The following is a 17,305-nucleotide window of genomic DNA, read 5'->3' as shown; positions in this document are numbered from 1 at the left end:
TGCATTTATGTTTATTTAAATTATACAATGGACTACAAAATGTAAATGTTTCATGATATCTATATTATAATAGCCATAGATGATTCTGTCTGTCTGTCTGTCTGTCTGTTGGGCGTCTGTCCGGGGTGTGGCTTACTCGGTTTGCAGAGTAGCTCCACCCATAGCTCCACCCATTCTGGGAGTGGCTTCATATAATTATAAACAAAAAATATCCACCATTTTATTAACTCGCATAGCTTTGAGGCCTGTTTTGTAGGCCCGTGGTGTCTTGCTCTCTCTCCCAGTTTTATTTCAAATCAACTTCGATATATCATTTCATTTTTCACAGTCGCTAACATAGTTTTAGACTCGGTTGAAAAAAAACGGGAAGAAAATCCAATGAAAGTTGCCGTTTATAGAACGAAATGAATTCTCAAACGCCTGTAACTTCAAGGCCATCGAGTCTCTCTCACGCCTTTATCTCCAATCTAACTCACCATATGATTTCATTTTTATCGATGGTTTTAGACTCGGTGTCAGCAATAATTGAGAACATTCCACACACGCGGGAAAATGCAGATATATTTTTAAAAATCGCGTCATGGTGTATCATACACCGCCCAACATGACACCGACGGCAACGTGTCGATCCATATTAAAAATTCGATATATCATTTCATTTTTTACAGTCGCTAACATAGTTTTAGACTCGGTTGAAAAAAAACGTGAAGAAAATCCGATGAAAGTTGCCGTTTATAGAACGAAATGAATTCTCAAACGCCTGTAACTTCAAGGCCATTGAGTCTCTCACGCCTTTATCTCCAATCTAACTCACCATATGATTTCATTTTTATCGATGGTTTTGGACTCGGTGTCAACAATAATTGAGAACATTCCACACACGCGGGAAAATGCAGAGATATATTTTTTTAAATCGCGTCATGGTATATCATACACCGCCCAACATGACACTGACGGCAACGTGTCGATATATATTAAAAATTCGCTTTTGCTTTTCCGTTAAGATATATTACTTTTTCGTTTGATGACAGTCGTCACAAAAATGTCAACAATGATGCCGACATATATTTCTTCGTTTTTATTTCATTCAACATTATTAGCCGGAAGTAAAATATGTTTCAGGAAATTACCGAGAGATATTTCTTCGTTTTTTAAATTAGTTATGTGCGCATACACTTTAAATAGGTTTATTTGAAATCTTTAATTTTCCACAATATAATTTACTTGCCATTTATCATTTGATGATTACGAGACAAATTCCTCTTGAGGATCGTGACAATTCATGCGCTGCGTGCAAACTTCTATTTCCAAAATGAATGAGACGATCGATGAAGAACGCTGACTTGAACAGGATGTAGCAAGAAAACGAATGAGACGGGCGAACGAGTCCATCGACGAACGTCAATGCAAACTTGCGGGGTCACCCGTGGGAATCCCACGGGCATGGATGTGTGTGACATTTCGACATATTGAGTTAGATGCTGCACATTCATTTTTACAAAATGGTTACTGGCAAGTCATCAGATCCAGAAATGGTGTAATGAACACAATTTATTTATGCGCAAGCACGAAAGCAAGACGGGCCGATTTCCGATTCCGACGGGCGAGACGGGCCGATTTGGAGCAAGAAAAAGAACGAGACGGGAGAAAAACGAGAGAAACGAGACGGGGAAAGCCGATTGGAGAGGCGAGTGAGGAGCGATTGGAGAGGCGAGTGAGGAGCGAATGGAGAGGAGAGTGAGGCGCGATTGGAGAGGAGTGTGAGGCATGATTGGAGAGGAGTGTGAGGCACGATTGGAGAGGAGTGTGAGGCACGATTGGAGAGGAGTGTGAGGCGCGATTGTAGAGGAGCGTGAGGCGCGATTGGAGAGGAGCGTGAGGCGCGATTGGAGAGGAGCGTGAGGCGCGATTGGAGAGGAGTTATTGGAGGGGAGTGTGAGGTGCGATTGGAGAGGAGTGTGAGGTGCGATTGGAGAGGAGTGTGAGGCGCGATTGGAGAGGAGTGTGAGGCGCGATTGGAGAGGAGTGTGAGGCGCGATTGGAGAGGAGTGTGAGGCGCGATTGGAGAGGCGTGTGAGGGATTGGAGAGGAGAGGAGTGTGAGGGATTGGAGAGGTGAGGGATTGGAAAGGAGAGGAATGTGAGGGATTGGAGAGGAGAGGAGTGCTAGGTGGAGAGAGGAGAGTGTCAGGTGGAGACAGGAGAGTGTCAGGTGGAGAGGAGTGAGGGGTCACATATTATGTGAAATAAATAAATTGTGTTCATCACACCATTTCTGGATCTGATGACTTGCCAGTAACCATTTTGTAAAAATGAATGTGCAGCATCTAACTCAATATGTCGAAATGTCACACACATCCATGCCCGTGGGATTCCCACGGGTGACCCCGCTAGTTTGTTATATTATATCACCTTTATCTATCAATATTGTTGAAATGAAGATCAAATAGCTGTATGTTGAAATATGTTGAAAAAGTCAAAACTTTACATGGGGTGTACTTACTTTTTCACATGACTGTACACACACTGTACACACGCACCACACACACACACCACACACGTGGTATACTTACACATTGTAAGCAATAACAAACCATGGTTTGTACGTGGATACATAATAAATAGAAGCTTTATAACTATGGGCAAGCATCACCGACCTCTTGCTGGATAGATATTAATTGAGGTTTTCTTCTTTTTTTTAAATGGACGCTTTCACGGTTTTTATGTAAAGTTTCATTTACAGACGCTTATTTTTCCAATTACGGATATTATTGTCATGTTTATATCATAGTTTACAATTAGAAATTACAATTTTCAAATGCTATATATATCGATTGAGGTTCGTTTTATTTTATTATTTTACGGAAGCGCTTACGGGTTTTTACGTACATTTTCATTTACAGATACTTTACGACAGTTCTGTGATTTTTCCTGGTGCATCGGCTTTGATGTCCATCGGCATGCAAAATTTCAGCTTTCTACGTCACCAGGAAGGTACCAAACAATAATATTAGTGAGGGAGTGGTTAGAATGACCTTTATATATTATAAGATATATTCTGGTATGAGGCCACCGATATATCGATACCGACGGAGCGTGTTAGTAGGTTTAAACACTCGTCGCGTGGGTGGGGGCAGGAAACCCATAGCTAGGACTGTCCTGTCCATCAAGCAAGTTAAAAAGGCAGATTTGGCAGATGCAGATGGAGGATGACCAACAACAACAACAATATGCATTTTAAGGCCATTTTCACTGCGAGAGCGGGGGTTAGCCTTGCGGTCTGGTCCCCATGACAATCTTCTCCATTTTGCCCTATTTTCTGCATCTCTCCTTGTTAACCCCCTTGCCCGCATTTCTTCTTCCACCATCTTTAGCCAAGTCTTTCTCGGTCTTCCCCGTCCTCTACTTCCTTCTACATTCATTTCCATCACTCTTCTCAACCAGTCACTTTCATCCTTCATCAAAACATGACCAAACCATCTCAACCTGTTCCTCTTCACAGCATCAATCACAGGCTCTATTCCCATCATCTTTCGCAATTCATCATTTGTCTTCCTCTCTCTCAACGATACTCCGCACATCCACCGAACCATTCGCATTTCCACCCTTTCCAGCCTTCGTTGCTGCTCTGCATTCATGACCCATGTCTCGCTCCCATAAATCATAACACTTCTCAAAACATGCAGCATACACCTTTCCCTTCAGCTTCAACGACACTCCCCTCCTCATCAGCGTGCCACTCAGTTCCCGAATCTTCTTCCATGCACATCTCACTCCAGCAACCGTTGCCGAGTCTGATCCACCTTTTCCATTCAGCATGTCTCCAAGGCAGCAAAATGTTTTCACACCTTCCAGCTTCACGCCGTCTCCAAGATCCAACTCAACATTTGCTCCATCTGCAGCTCCCTCTGTGCACACTTTACATTTGAATGTAGCTGCCACACTGGTTAATGACCCTCTCAGACCACTACATTTTTGATAAACCCACTCAGCGCACATTGTACATTGAATTGAGTTCACTCCGACACCCTTCCTACACACAGCACAGGGCCACTTCCCAGTTCTTTCCACCTCACCACATGCTTTACCACTTGCCGTCACCTTCATCTTCATCTTTCCTATATTCACCTTCAGACGTTTTGTCTCCATACATTCCTTCCACTTGTTCATCTTTTCCTTCAGTCCATCCATACTTTCCGCAATCAACACCAGATCATCTGCATACAACAACTCCCACAGTAAACCCTCCTTTACGTTCTGAGGCAGCACATCCATCACAGCTACAAATAGTAGTGGACTTAGTACCGACCCCTGATGCACTCCCACCTTCACCTCAAACTCACCACTGTTCCAGTCCTTCGTCCTTACAGCTGTGCGTGCTCTTTTGTACATTGCCATCACTACTCTGAACAACCATTCCTCCACTTCTAACTTCCTCAATGCCCATGTCAATACTTCTTATGGAACCCTAACGAATGCTTTCTCCAGATCAACAAACCCAAGAAACAACTTCTTCCTCTTCTCCATGTACTCCTCCTGCAACTGCCTCACAATAAAGAGCGCGTCTGTCGTTCCTCTTCCTGGCATAAATCCAAACTGCATTTCGTCGATCTTCACCTTCTTCCTTATCCTCCTCTCCAACACCTTCATTCCATGCTCCAATAACTTTATCGCTCGGTACGAGCCACACTCCAGAGGGTCACCTTTCGCCTTGTATAGAGGGACGAGGGTACTCGGTTCCCAATCCACTGGAATGCGGCCTTCTTTTACCACCAGATTACAGATCTCTGTCATTCTCTACACACCCCAACTTCCTGCTGCCTTCAACATATCTCCCACAACTCCCATCGGCCCTCCCGCTTTTCTACTCTTCATTGCTTTTATTGCTTCCTCAACTTCCTTCTCAGTTATCTTCTCTGCCAGTCCTAAAACTGGGGTACTCTCTATGTTGCCATCCCATTCATTCTCTGTATTCAACAGCATTTCCATATATCTTTTCCATCTTCCTTTAATTCCATCTGGGTCCACAACGATTTGTCCCACTGCATCCTTCAAGCAACTACACCCCATCACATCACACCTCTCTTTCGTTATCTGCTTTGCAATCCTGAATACCGCTCTCTGACCCTCTTCCGAATCCAAGCGTTCTCCGAACATTTTCCTACATGCCTCCTGCGCGTTTGCTACCTCTTTCTTTGCAGCCTTCTTGGCTGCCTTATAACTTTCATGCTCTGCTTTTTCTGCTCCCGTACCCTTCGCCTTCTGCCACTATTTTAACTTCTTCCTCTTCTCGTCAATCTGCTTTCCAACTTCATCATCCCACCACCATGTTTCCGAGTACCTCGGTGGTCCTTTTGTCCATCCACATACCTCACCAACGGCTCCCAACAGACTATCTTTCATTGACACCCAACCACATTCAAGCTCAACCACATCATCCTCTACCCTACTCAGCCTCTCTTTTAATGCCTCCCTTACTGTCACCTCTTTCAACCTCCACACCTTCATTCTCGGTTGGTACTTCATCCGCCGAGCTCTCCTCGCACCTTTCACCCTTATGTCGCAGACAACCAAGTGGTGCTGTGAAACAGCCTCCCCCGGGATCACCTTTGTGTCCCGGAGGTGCCCCCTATCTCGCGTACGCACCATCAGGTAGTCAACGGTTGTCGTCGACCCACCTGACGTGTATGTAACAAGCTTATTATCCCCTTTCTGGAACTGAGTATTACAAATCAACAAATCAGCTCCATCAGCAAACTCCAAAATCCTTTCACCTTCTCCATTTCTCACACCATATCCGTAACCCCCCATGAACTCCCTCAAAACCGTCCATACTCCTTCCCACATGTCCATTTAGGTCTCCTCCTACCACAACAACTTCATTATCTTTCACGTTTTCCTTCAGCTTCTCTGTCGCACACCAGAACTTGTCCTTCTCTTCATCGCTTCGACCAACCTGCGGAGCATATCCCGGGATGACGTTCACCAAGAGCTTTCCAATCATCATTTTCACCATCATCAACCTATCACTCACTCGAGTCACACTCACCACACTGTCTACAAACTCCTCAGAAAACAGGACACCAACACCATTCATGCCCTCTGGGCACCCTTGCCACACAAACTTGTATTTCTGTCCCTGCCTACCCTTCACCATTCTCACACCACTTCCCTTCCATCTCGTCTCTTGCACACAACATATGTCCACTCTTCTTCTGATCAATACTTCCATCACTTCTCCTGATCTCTCTGTCATTGGCCCTACATTCCATGTCCCAAACCTCAGAAACCGATCTCCACTTCGGGCTGTACCCTGCCCATATGTCGTTGTAATTGTCATGGTTTTCTTTTTGAGGCAATGTTTTTATGGCCGTATGCCCTTCCTGATGCCAACCCTCTTTGTCGCCTCTTCCGACACGCAGGGATACGGTGTACCTATTCTAACCAGGGTACACACCGGGATAAAGCTTTGAATAAAACCAAACGGGTTTAATCCCGAACAAATAAACGGAGAATGAAATCAATAATAACTACAGACTTGGCATTTAATATGGAATTTTTTTTTTTTTCTTGACTTGGGTTTACTTTCTTAACTCAGTATATCAATCTGGTGAGTTTCTTTTTTCCACTTTGGTGATTTATTTGTTAAAAGAACCATGTCACTGATTGTCTGTCGCAGCAAGAAGTCAACAACAGGATTATATCACAGGTGGCATGGCAAAATGTACGGACAGGTGCATTTAATGATTGGCTTCACAGTCGGGTATACAAGGGTTGTTGCGTTCTGTATTCGTGGAAAACAACTGCTGCACATCTCCAAAGGTTATTGCCGCTTCCTCTGGAGATGGTCCGTCAACTCGACAATGCTGTTTGTCATGGAGTGGTGGCTTTACGAAATTACGGCATGAAACAGCATGCTATTGCTCGGCAGTATGGCATCACTCAAGGTCAGGTGTCAAAGATCCTGAAACGAAATGCTCAGAGGGGTGTCCCTACTCCAATACCGAGGCCAGGACGTCCCCGCAGAACCACAAGGAGGGATGATCGCCAGCTGCACCGGTTAGTCCGCAATGGCCGTACCAAGTCAGCTAATCGGCTTGGGGCTGAGTGGCGGTTGAGTGGCAGCAACTGGCAAATATGCCTGTATCCAGAAGGCTATTCAACCAACGACTGCTTCAAGCAGGCTATCGTGCCAGGCGTCCCCTGAGAAAGCCACGCCTGACCAGACAACACCGCCAGCGCCGATTGCAGTGGGCCAGAGAGCACCGTCAATGGCAGCCAGGACACTGGAATCACGTGATCTTCAGTGACGAGTCTAGATTTCTGGTCTATCGTCAAGATGGCCGCGTCCGAGTGCACAGACAAGTGCATGAAGCCTACAACAAAGATTGTATAGTGCCAAGAGTCCAAGCTGGAGGTGGTGGGGTGACCGTTTGGGCTGCTTTTCATGCAGGGGGAAAAACTGACCTGGTTGTTCTGAATGGAAACCTGAACCAGTTCAAGTACAGGACCATTCTGGAAGAAACATTGCTCCATTTGCTCGTGCAGCCTTTCCAGGAAACTTTGTCTTCCAAGATGACAATGCATGGCCTCATCGTTCTCGCATGATCCAACACTTTCTTGCTGACCGTGGTGTAGAGCATATGGAGTGGCCTGCCATGTCCCCGGATATGAATCCGATAGAGAACTTGTGGGCAGAATTAACGCTTCAAATCGACCACTTGGACCAGCAGCCGACCTCTGTGCGTGAATTGCAGCAGGCTATTGTCACTGAATGGCAAGCGATTCCTGTCCAAACCTTGGCAAATCTCATGAACAGCATGCCTCAACGTGTACGTGCTCTCCTGAATGCTCGTGGGGGTTACACGAAGTACTGAACTGTAATTTTACTGTCCGTAATCCCAGTCGTAATTTAACTTTTGTTTTTGTTATAAAAAAATTTTGGCTAATGTGCAAAATAAAGAGATACTTCTGGAAAACGTACAGAAGTTTAACACAGTACTGTCCATGAATTGATTTCGATATCAGTTTACATGCTGTTTACATGATGTGATGGGGGTGAGTTGCTTGAAGGATGAAGTGGGACAAATCGTTGTCGACTCAGATGGAATTAAAGGAAGATGGAAAAGATATATGGAAATGCTGTTGAATACAGAGAATGAATGGGATGGCAACATAGAGAGTAACCCAGTTTTAGGACCGGCAGAGAAGATAACTGAGAAGGAAGTTGAGGAAGCGATAAAAGCAATGAAGGGTAGAAAAGCGGGAGGGCTGACGGGAGTTGTGGGAGATATGTTGAAGGCAGCAGGAAGTTGGGGTGTGTAGAGAATGACAGAGATCTGTAATCTGGTGGTGAAAGAAGGCCGCATTCCAGTGGTTTGGGAACTGAGTACCCTCGTCCCTCTATAGAAGGGGAAAGGTGACCCTCTGGAGTGTGGCTCATACCGAGCGATAAAGTTATTGGAGCATGGAATGAAGGTATTGGAAAGGGTGTTGGAGAGGAGGATAAGGAAGAAAGTGAAGATTGACGAAATGCAGTTTGGATTCATGCCAGGAAGAGGAACGACAGATACGCTTTTCATTGTGAGGCAGTTGCAGGAGAAGTACATGGAGAAGAGGAAGAAGTTGTTTCTTGGGTTTGTTGATCTGGAGAAAGCATTTGATCGGGTTCCACGCAAAGTATTGACATGGGCATTGAGGAAGTTAGGAGTGGAGGAATGGTTGATCAGAGTAGTGATGGCAATGTACGAAAGAGCGCGCATAGCTGTAAGGACGAAGGACGGGAACAGTGGTGAGTTTGAGGTGAAGGTGGGAGTGCATCAGGGGTCGGTACTAAGTCCACTACTATTTGTAGCTGTGATGGAGGTGCTGGCTCAGAACGTAAAGGAGGGTTTACCGTGGGAGTTGTTGTATGCAGATGATCTGGTGTTGATTGCGGAAAGTATGGATGGACTGAAGGAAAAGATGAACACGTGGAAGGAATGTATGGAGACAAAAGGTCTGAAGGTGAATATCGGAAAGACGAAGGTGATGGCAAGTGGTAAAGCATATGGTGAGGTGGAAAGAACTGGGAAGTGGCCCTGTGCTGTGTGTAGGAAGGGTGTCGGAGTGAACTCCATTCAGTGTACAATGTGCACTGAGTGGGTTCATCAAAAATGTAGTGGTCTGAGAGGGTCATTAACCAGTGTGGCAGCTACATTCAAATGTAAGGTGTGCACAGAGGGAGCTGCAGATGGAGGAAATGTTGAGTTGGATCTTGGAGACGGCGTGAAGCTGGAAGGTGTGAAAACATTTTGCTACCTCGGAGACATGCTGAATGGAGAAGGTGGATCAGACTCGGCAACGGTTGATCGAGTGAGATGTGCATGGAAGAAGTTTCGGGAATTGAGTGGCGTGCTGATGATGAGGGGAGTGTCGTTGAAGCTGAAGGGAAAGGTGTATGCTGCATGTGTGAGAGGTGTTATGATTTATGGGAGCGAGACATGGGTAATGAATGTAGAGCAGCAACGAAGGTTGGAAAGGGTGGAAATACGAATGGTTCGACGGATGTGCGGAGTATCGTTGAGAGAGAGGAAGACAAATGATAAATTGCGAAAGATGATGGGAATAGAGCCTGTGATTGATGCTGTGAAGAGGAACAGGTTGAGATGGTTTGGTCATGTGTTGAGGAAGGATGAAAGTGACTGGTTGAGAAGAGTGATGGAAATGAATGGAGAAGGAAGTAGAAGACGGGGAAGACCGAGAAAGACTTGGCGAAAGATGGTGGAAGAAGAAATGCGGGCAAGGGGGTTAACAAGGAGAGATGCAGAAAATAGGGCAAAATGGAGAAGATTGTCATGGGGACCGCAAGGCTAACCCCTGCTCTAGCAGGGAAAATGGCCTTTAAAATGCATGTTGCATGTGTTGTTGTATCAGTTTACATCACTTTCAAGGATCAATTTATTTGTTTCGAAATGTCAAACGTGGTTTTTGTTTCTTTTAAAGGTCACATTAACAAAATCTAGAATAATTTCAACATAATTCCAATGAACTTTTGGTTCTAAGACATCTTGAATAGTTAGTTCACCCCCAGAAAAAAAAAATTCCATATTAAATGCCAAGTCTGTATATACAATAAAGGAAAATAATCCGATAAAAACTAAGGCGTCAAAGTCACAAGCACAGACGGGGCGAGGGACACAAAATGGCGAATTATCTCTGCTCTTTCAGATGACACAAGCTTCCCAAGAGAAACCAGCACACAAAGCATTTTGAACAAAACCGCAATGCTGGTGTCCATGTTGCATTCAGTGCCGTAAGCTTGCTTTGATAGAGCTGATATTTTTGGTGACGCATTCTTGTGAGCTGACGGAACCAGGAGCCCTATGCCCCCATCCGTCTAGGCCCTTCGGGTTGAAGGCACGGCCGCATTTTCTTTTCCTTGGCACGTCGGTGTTGGTGAACGAGATCGTGAGGACGAGCCCGGCCCGAGCGACTGAGTGGGTGCGGCCTGTTTGATGACCGAGATGGAGGATGACCGAGTCAAGATAATCATCTCATCAATAGCAACCAATCAACATGGATATCAACCCTCTCACCCCGATATTCAACTTGATCGTCTGCCCTTCCTTGAAGCCGAGGTCTAACTTTGGACCAGTATCTGGATGCTGTGCTTCACGAGACATCTCCAACTCCTGCTTTACCCACCTGTGAGGATAACAAATCGGTCAAAAACGAAGGTCTCATAACCGCAGGAAGAATCGGGAATGCAGTGTTGGCATCTCAAGCCGCTATATAGACAACTATCAATTCAACAAAAATGCACACGTTTTACTTTTATATCAATTCTTCCAAACAGATGTCCTTCAGACCCACTTGAAATGGTCTTGGAGTGAAACGTTGAAGTCGAAAGCATCTCCTCGATCCGCGAAACCGATTCCAATAAAAGCACTTCGTCCTAGGGAGAAGGCACGAGAGAGACAGCAAGCAACGTCATTGGCATCATCAAAACTGAAATGTCCCCTCAAAACTTTACCATATATTTCAATCTATTGTCGTGTTCCCGGGGATTAAGATCCCCTGGGGACGAATAGCCGATCGAGCTTTACACTCCGAGGCGTTCAATCCAACTATGGCAGTGTTAATACGTTTGGGAGAGGGCAGCGAAGTGTAGCGAACCTCTTACCTGCACAGATTCCACTGGATGTCATTGAACCACGCTGAACAAATCATCTGCCATGATCTTTCCTGGGAAAACCACATTTTCAAGCTGGCCTCCAAAGCCAGTCCGTCGTGCGAAGTCCTTCCTTGGCACACCTGAGCTCCTCACCACATACAAGGCTTTCATCCGCAGCTCAATGGAATACTGTTCCCCCCCCCTCTGGTCCGGTGCTCCTGCCTCACACCTAGCTCGGCTTCACGCTGTTGAAACCAAAGCTTTCAGAATCATTGGAATCTCCTGCGATGAAGCTAACTTCGAGGGCCTTTCACTCACTCACCGCAGGCAGGTTGGTGGTCTTTCTGTCTTCTCCAGACTGCTGCTCCCCCAGCTCTCTCTGTGCGCTGTCCCCAAAATATTCCTGCAGGACACACAAGATCTGCCAGCAACCCTCTTCTGGTGAAACTGCCAAAATCAAGACTCTCTGCTCACCTTCACTCCTTCATTCCTCTTTTCTCCCGCCTCTGGAACAAACTCCCTCACTCTCTTCAATACATCTGTTCACCACAATCTCTTATCTTCCCCCATCCAAAACTTTGATCTTTTCTACCCCCGCTAATTCACCCCAGATACACTTTTCTTATAAACAGACTTCTTTCCTGGAAGTCCTCGCTGTGTCCATGTGGTTTTTTTTTTTAACCTCTCCCACCCCACCAAATGTAGTGGTCTGATGCCTCCTTCCCCCAAGCCCTCTCCCTCCCACAGATCGTCCGATGTCCCTGCTCTCAAATGTTGTACTTGTGTGCTTCCCTCTCTCCCCATCTTGTCTCCTGCTCCCTTTTTTATATGTTTTATGTGTCCATTTGTTTTTTTGTGATCAATGTTACCTCTTGCACGAGCTACGATCTTGTATACAAAACAAACAACAACAAAAAAAAACACATTCATTTCCTGTCACGACTGTGTACCTACTATTTTCATCACAAACAGCCCGGAAGTGGCAATGGCAAAAGTTACAGATTCGGGGTTTGTGCCTTACCCAACATGCAATAGGGATCACGTATTTCAACAAACCATCGGTTCCCTAAAACAGCTCTCCCCTATGGTCAATGATGCATGTTGGGTAATCAAGCTACACTTTATACTGCGGTATCACCCTTGGTTTATTTCCGACCACATCATCGGTCTCACCATTATCATCTTGGATACGAATTACAAAGTAACGGCTCGAGTCGGTGACGCTCTCGATGGTGATGCCGGGATACTGGTCCACCGGTGCTTGCGCGAACAGCTCCCCTAAGTGCAGATAAATGGGGGGGGGGGGGGGGGTTGAGCTACAAGGCACAAGGAAGTTGGACATTTTACTTGTAGAATGTAAAGTTTGAGGAAGCAGTGAGAACGTGAGTTTTCTTTAAATTCGAACATCTCACTCTAACGCAAGTCGACTCATCCACGGGTTCGGTATTTTGGTAACAACGGAGGGTGAGAAACAAAGGTCAACGGCATCCTCACCTGACGTCTTGTCCTCCAGTTTTATGTACGCCACCTTGCCCTTTGAAGTTATCCGCATCCGGCCTGTCCAATCCGGCCTGTCCAACTTCCAATCTGCTGCTCTGGGTGGTGGGTAGAAAAGCCACGATAGGAAGCCATGTGAATGTCGACAGTTTTGAGAAAGGGGATTTAATGGGGGAAATGTGGCAAAACGGGAGTTCACAATGTGTTACATCATTAAAATTTCACCTTTTCACAAATTACAAAACATCACATTTTAATAAAAATGATCAGGGCTCAAAAAATGGAGAAAATAAACTTGATTTGTCAACACATTCGAGATGGTGGAAAACAACATGATAACGTTCAACATGGCGACCAATGAATCCGAGGTTTCAAATCAGACATCATTCGTGAACCCCGAATCACGGTCATCCTGAACACATCACAAATTCCTGCTCGAGCCGACCAGGATCACTGCATCACCTGTACTGTCACACCTCTGCAAAAGGTCATTCTAACCCACAACCCCGCTCTACATGCGAATGACGCTCTGGTCCCATTACATCTGGAGCGGCTGATACCGAATTGTTAGAATCCCATTACAAGCACCATACAGGTATAAACGTACCCACATTACAAGCACCATACAGGTATAAACGTACCCACATTACAAGCACCATACACGTATAAACGTACCCACATTACAAGCACCATACAGGTATAAACGTACCCACATTACAAGCACCATACAGGTATAAATGTACGCACATTACAAGCACCATACAGGTATAAACGTACCCACATTACAAGCACCATACAGGTATAAACGTACCCACATTACAAGCACCATACGGGTATAAACGTACCCACATTACAAGCACCATACAGGTATAAACGTACCCACATTACAAGCACCATACGGGTATAAACGTACCCACATTACAAGCACCATACAGGTATAAACGTACCCACATTACAAGCACCATACAGGTATAAACGTACCCACATTACAAGCACCATACAGGTATAAACGTACCCACATTGCAAGCACCATACAGGTATAAACGTACCCACATTACAAGCACCATACACGTATAAACGTACCCACATTACAAGCACCATACAGGTATAAACGTACCCACATTGCAAGCACCATACAGGTATAAACGTACCCACATTACAAGCACCATACAGGTATAAACGTACCCACATTACAAGCACCATACAGGTATAAACGTACCCACATTACAAGCACCATACACGTATAAACGTACCCACATTACAAGCACCATACGGGTATAAACGTACCCACATTACAAGCACCATACAGGTATAAACGTACCCACATTACAAGCACCATACAGGTATAAAGATACCCACATTACAAGCACCATACAGGTATAAAGATACCCACATTACAAGCACCATACAGGTATAAACGTACCCACATTGCAAGCACCATACGGGTGTAAAGGTACCCACATTACAAGCACCAAACGGGTATAAACGTATCCACATTACAAGCACCAAACGGGTATAAACGTACCCACATTACAAGCACCATACAGGTATAAACGCACCCACATTACAAGCACCATACAGGTATAAACGTACCCACATTGCAAGCACCATACGGGTATAAAGGTACCCACATTACAAGCACCATACAGGTATAAACGTACCCACATTACAAGCACCATATAGGTATAAACGTACCCACATTACAAGCACCATACGAGTATAAAGGTACCCACATTACAAGCACCATACGGGTATGAACGTACCCACATTACAAGCACCATACAGGTATAAACGTACCCACATTACAAGCACCACACAGGTATAAACGTACCCACATTACAAGCACCATACAGGTGAGGTATAAACGTACCCACATTACAAGCACCACACAGGTATAAACGTACCCCATGACCGGCACCAAATAGGTATCAACGTACCCCATTACCTGCACCAAACGGGTATTAACGTACCCCATAACCTGCACCAAACGGGTATCAACGTACCCAATTAGTAATGCACCACACGGGTATCAACGTACCCAATTACCTGCACCAAGCGGGTATTAACGTACCCCGTTACCAGCACCAAACGGGTATCAACGTACCCCGTTATCAGCACCAAACGGGTATCAACGTACCCCGTTACCAGCACCAAACGGGTATCAACGTACCCCGTTACCAGCACCAAACGGGTATCAACGTACCCCATTGCCTGCACCAAACGGGTATCAACGTACCCACATTACAAGCACCAAACGGGTATCAACGTACCCCGTTACCAGCACCAAACGAGTATCAACGTACCCCGTTACCAGCACCACACAGGTATTACTATTAACGTACCGGTACCAGTGCAGTACCACACGGATATTATTATTAAAATACACGATTCGGATCATTCATGCAATTAGCACATTAGAAAGAGAGAGAGAGATCCTGTTCCAAACGAACTCTTTTCTGACCTGTAGCCGCGATTTGAAGCTCGAGGTGGAATCCGATAAACAAGAACCTCGGTCTTCACACACAGAACCGACTCATAAACCGCCTCAGCCATTGCGTTGAAACTGCGGAACCGGAAACACGTCGCACTCTCAAGTCTCAAGGCCGCGTCACGCAACGGCAGAAGTTACGTGTCCTGTGACGTCATCGCCACTTGGGTGGGCAAAAGTTCTGCAAAGTAGGGGCGGGGCTGAAAATTCAATATTTATCAACCATCCAATAGAAGAAGTAGGGGTGAAAGTGCACCACGTTTGGGGTCCGGACTCCGGAGTTATTCCTCCCCCACCCCCAGACTCCTCCCCACAGGGTCATGTCCCCTTCCCCAAGTCTCCGCCCACAGAGTTTTCCTGTTGTATGGTGTTTTTGTGGGATTTTTCTGTTATTTAATGGTTTTTTGTGTTGTTTTATAGTGTTTTTTGGGGGTTTGTTGTTTTATGGTGTTTTTGTGGGGTTTTTTCTGTTTATGGTGTTTTCTGTTGTTTTATAGTGTTTTGTGGGGTTTCTGTTGTTTTTGTGTTGTTTGTGGTGTTCTGTTGTTGTGCTTTTTCTGTTTTATGGAGTTTTTCTGTTTAATGGTGTTTTTCTGTTGTTTCATGGTCTTTTGTGGGGTTTTTCTGTTTTATGATGTTATTGTGTTTTTCTGTTGTTTGTGGTGTTTTTGTGGGGGCTCTGTTGTTTTATGGTGTTTCTTTTTTTTTTCTTTTTTTTTGTATACTGAATCGAGGCTCGTGAAAGAGCTAACATTTATTTCACAAACAAACAAACAAAACAAACCAGACAAACACGTTGGGTTTCTGTTGTTTTATGGTGTTTTTGTGTTGTTTTATGGTGTTTTTGTGTTGTTTTATGGTGTTTTGTGTTGTTTATGGTGTTATTTTGTGGTGTTTTCTGTTTTACGGTGTTTTTCTGTTGTTTCATGGTGTTTTGTGTTGTTCTATAGTGTTTTTGTGCGTTTTTTCTGTTTCATGGTGGTTTGTGTTGTTGTATAGTGTTTTTGTGTTGTTCATGGTGTTTTTGTGGGTTTTCTGTTGTTTTATGGTGTTTTGTGTTGTTTTATGGTGTTTTGTGGGGGTTTTCTGTTTTATGGTGTTTTTTTGTGTTGTAGATAAATTGGTAATTGTAGTTTGTAGACACGAGATTATTTATGTGATTTAGGAAAACCCCATCAACGTATGTGGTAATGATATACAGGTATCGATACAATATCAATTATCAGGAGGTTCTGCCAGAATTATCAGAATTCCCACAATTTAATTATTGTTCTGTGAATAAATTGCAGAAATCCCAGAAAAAGTGACATACTTCACTTTCCCAGGTGAACCAAGTCCAAGGTGATGAAATAAAAGGCAGGGGTTACCTGTATTAGTATTGTTATAAAGATCAGACATTAATTAACAAGTCAACCCTCTTTGGCCATGAATGACGGACCTAACCTAGCGTTGAAAGCCTTGGCATTGCCTCATCCTCCATGACTGGTTGGAGGAGGATTACCGGACTATTACCTGGAAGCATGTCATACTGCAAGGATATCCTTGTTCCTGAACACTTGATCAAGACATGCCATATCATTATCAAGTTTACCACTTTCCATTTCTCTTCCCTCATCTTTTCCTGCTCTGACCACCTCTTCTGCCTCAGCACCTGCTCTTTTCAATGTGGCCAAGTAATGCCCGACAATTGGCATGGAGTCGTTGTCGACTCCGGGTACCTCTCCGCCACCATAGACTATTTTCACCATCACCACGGTGATGAGGTCTTCGTGGTGGCGAGTGAAGGTATGAAGTGGTGCCACCACAACATTGATGCTTCACAAGTGGACGTCCATTTTGTGGGTGGTGTCTATCTAACCTCACCAGCACGAGACCTTGCAATCCTAGCTCACTGCAACCACATGATCACGATCATTGGGACCTTTGGGTACTGGGCAACTTACCTGGCCGGTGGCCACACAATCTATTTGGCTAATTTCATGCTCCCAAAGTCACCATTCCTGCAGATATTTCGCTATTCCACTGCCTTTCTTGCAAGGTGGCAAGGGATTGCTGGAAACTTTTCACAACTACTGGATGTTCAGGGAAGGAGTTGAGGTAACAAACACATGAGATTATGGTAGTCATGGATGTGGATACAGGTCAACACAGACCAAAGTAGTTGAA

The 17,305-nt window shown here is 44.9% G+C and overlaps 2 protein-coding genes across 2 annotated transcripts in view; one reads left to right on the top strand and one right to left on the bottom strand.

Moving 5' to 3' along the window:
• The window catches only part of NECAP2 (NECAP endocytosis associated 2), a 35,059-nt gene extending 19,620 nt beyond the window's left edge, over window positions 1-15,439 (bottom strand). The window contains exons 1-5 of the mRNA XM_068103365.2: window positions 15,113-15,439; window positions 12,649-12,749; window positions 12,328-12,432; window positions 10,854-10,935; window positions 10,577-10,685 (exon numbers count right to left, since the gene is read on the bottom strand). Coding sequence (XP_067959466.1) covers window positions 10,577-10,685; window positions 10,854-10,935; window positions 12,328-12,432; window positions 12,649-12,749; window positions 15,113-15,204 — 489 coding nt within the window. The 5' untranslated portion in view covers window positions 15,205-15,439. The remainder of the gene's footprint in view (window positions 1-10,576; window positions 10,686-10,853; window positions 10,936-12,327; window positions 12,433-12,648; window positions 12,750-15,112) is intronic.
• An 890-nt stretch (window positions 15,440-16,329) lies between these two features.
• On the top strand, window positions 16,330-17,300 carry LOC137417458 (galactoside alpha-(1,2)-fucosyltransferase 2-like). The gene is made up of 3 exons (XM_078772627.1): window positions 16,330-16,368; window positions 16,596-16,683; window positions 16,874-17,300. Exons 1-3 carry the CDS (start codon window positions 16,330-16,332, stop codon window positions 17,233-17,235), a joined length of 489 nt encoding a protein of 162 aa, XP_078628753.1. The 3' UTR covers window positions 17,236-17,300.
• The last annotated feature ends 5 nt before the right edge of the window (window positions 17,301-17,305 follow it).

The sequence above is a fragment of the Myxine glutinosa genome, chromosome 2 (assembly GCF_964187855.1).
Source record: "Myxine glutinosa chromosome 2, kmMyxGlut1.1, whole genome shotgun sequence".
Classification (NCBI taxonomy): domain Eukaryota; kingdom Metazoa; phylum Chordata; class Myxini; order Myxiniformes; family Myxinidae; genus Myxine; species Myxine glutinosa.
This window is presented reverse-complemented; position numbering and strand designations above follow the sequence as displayed.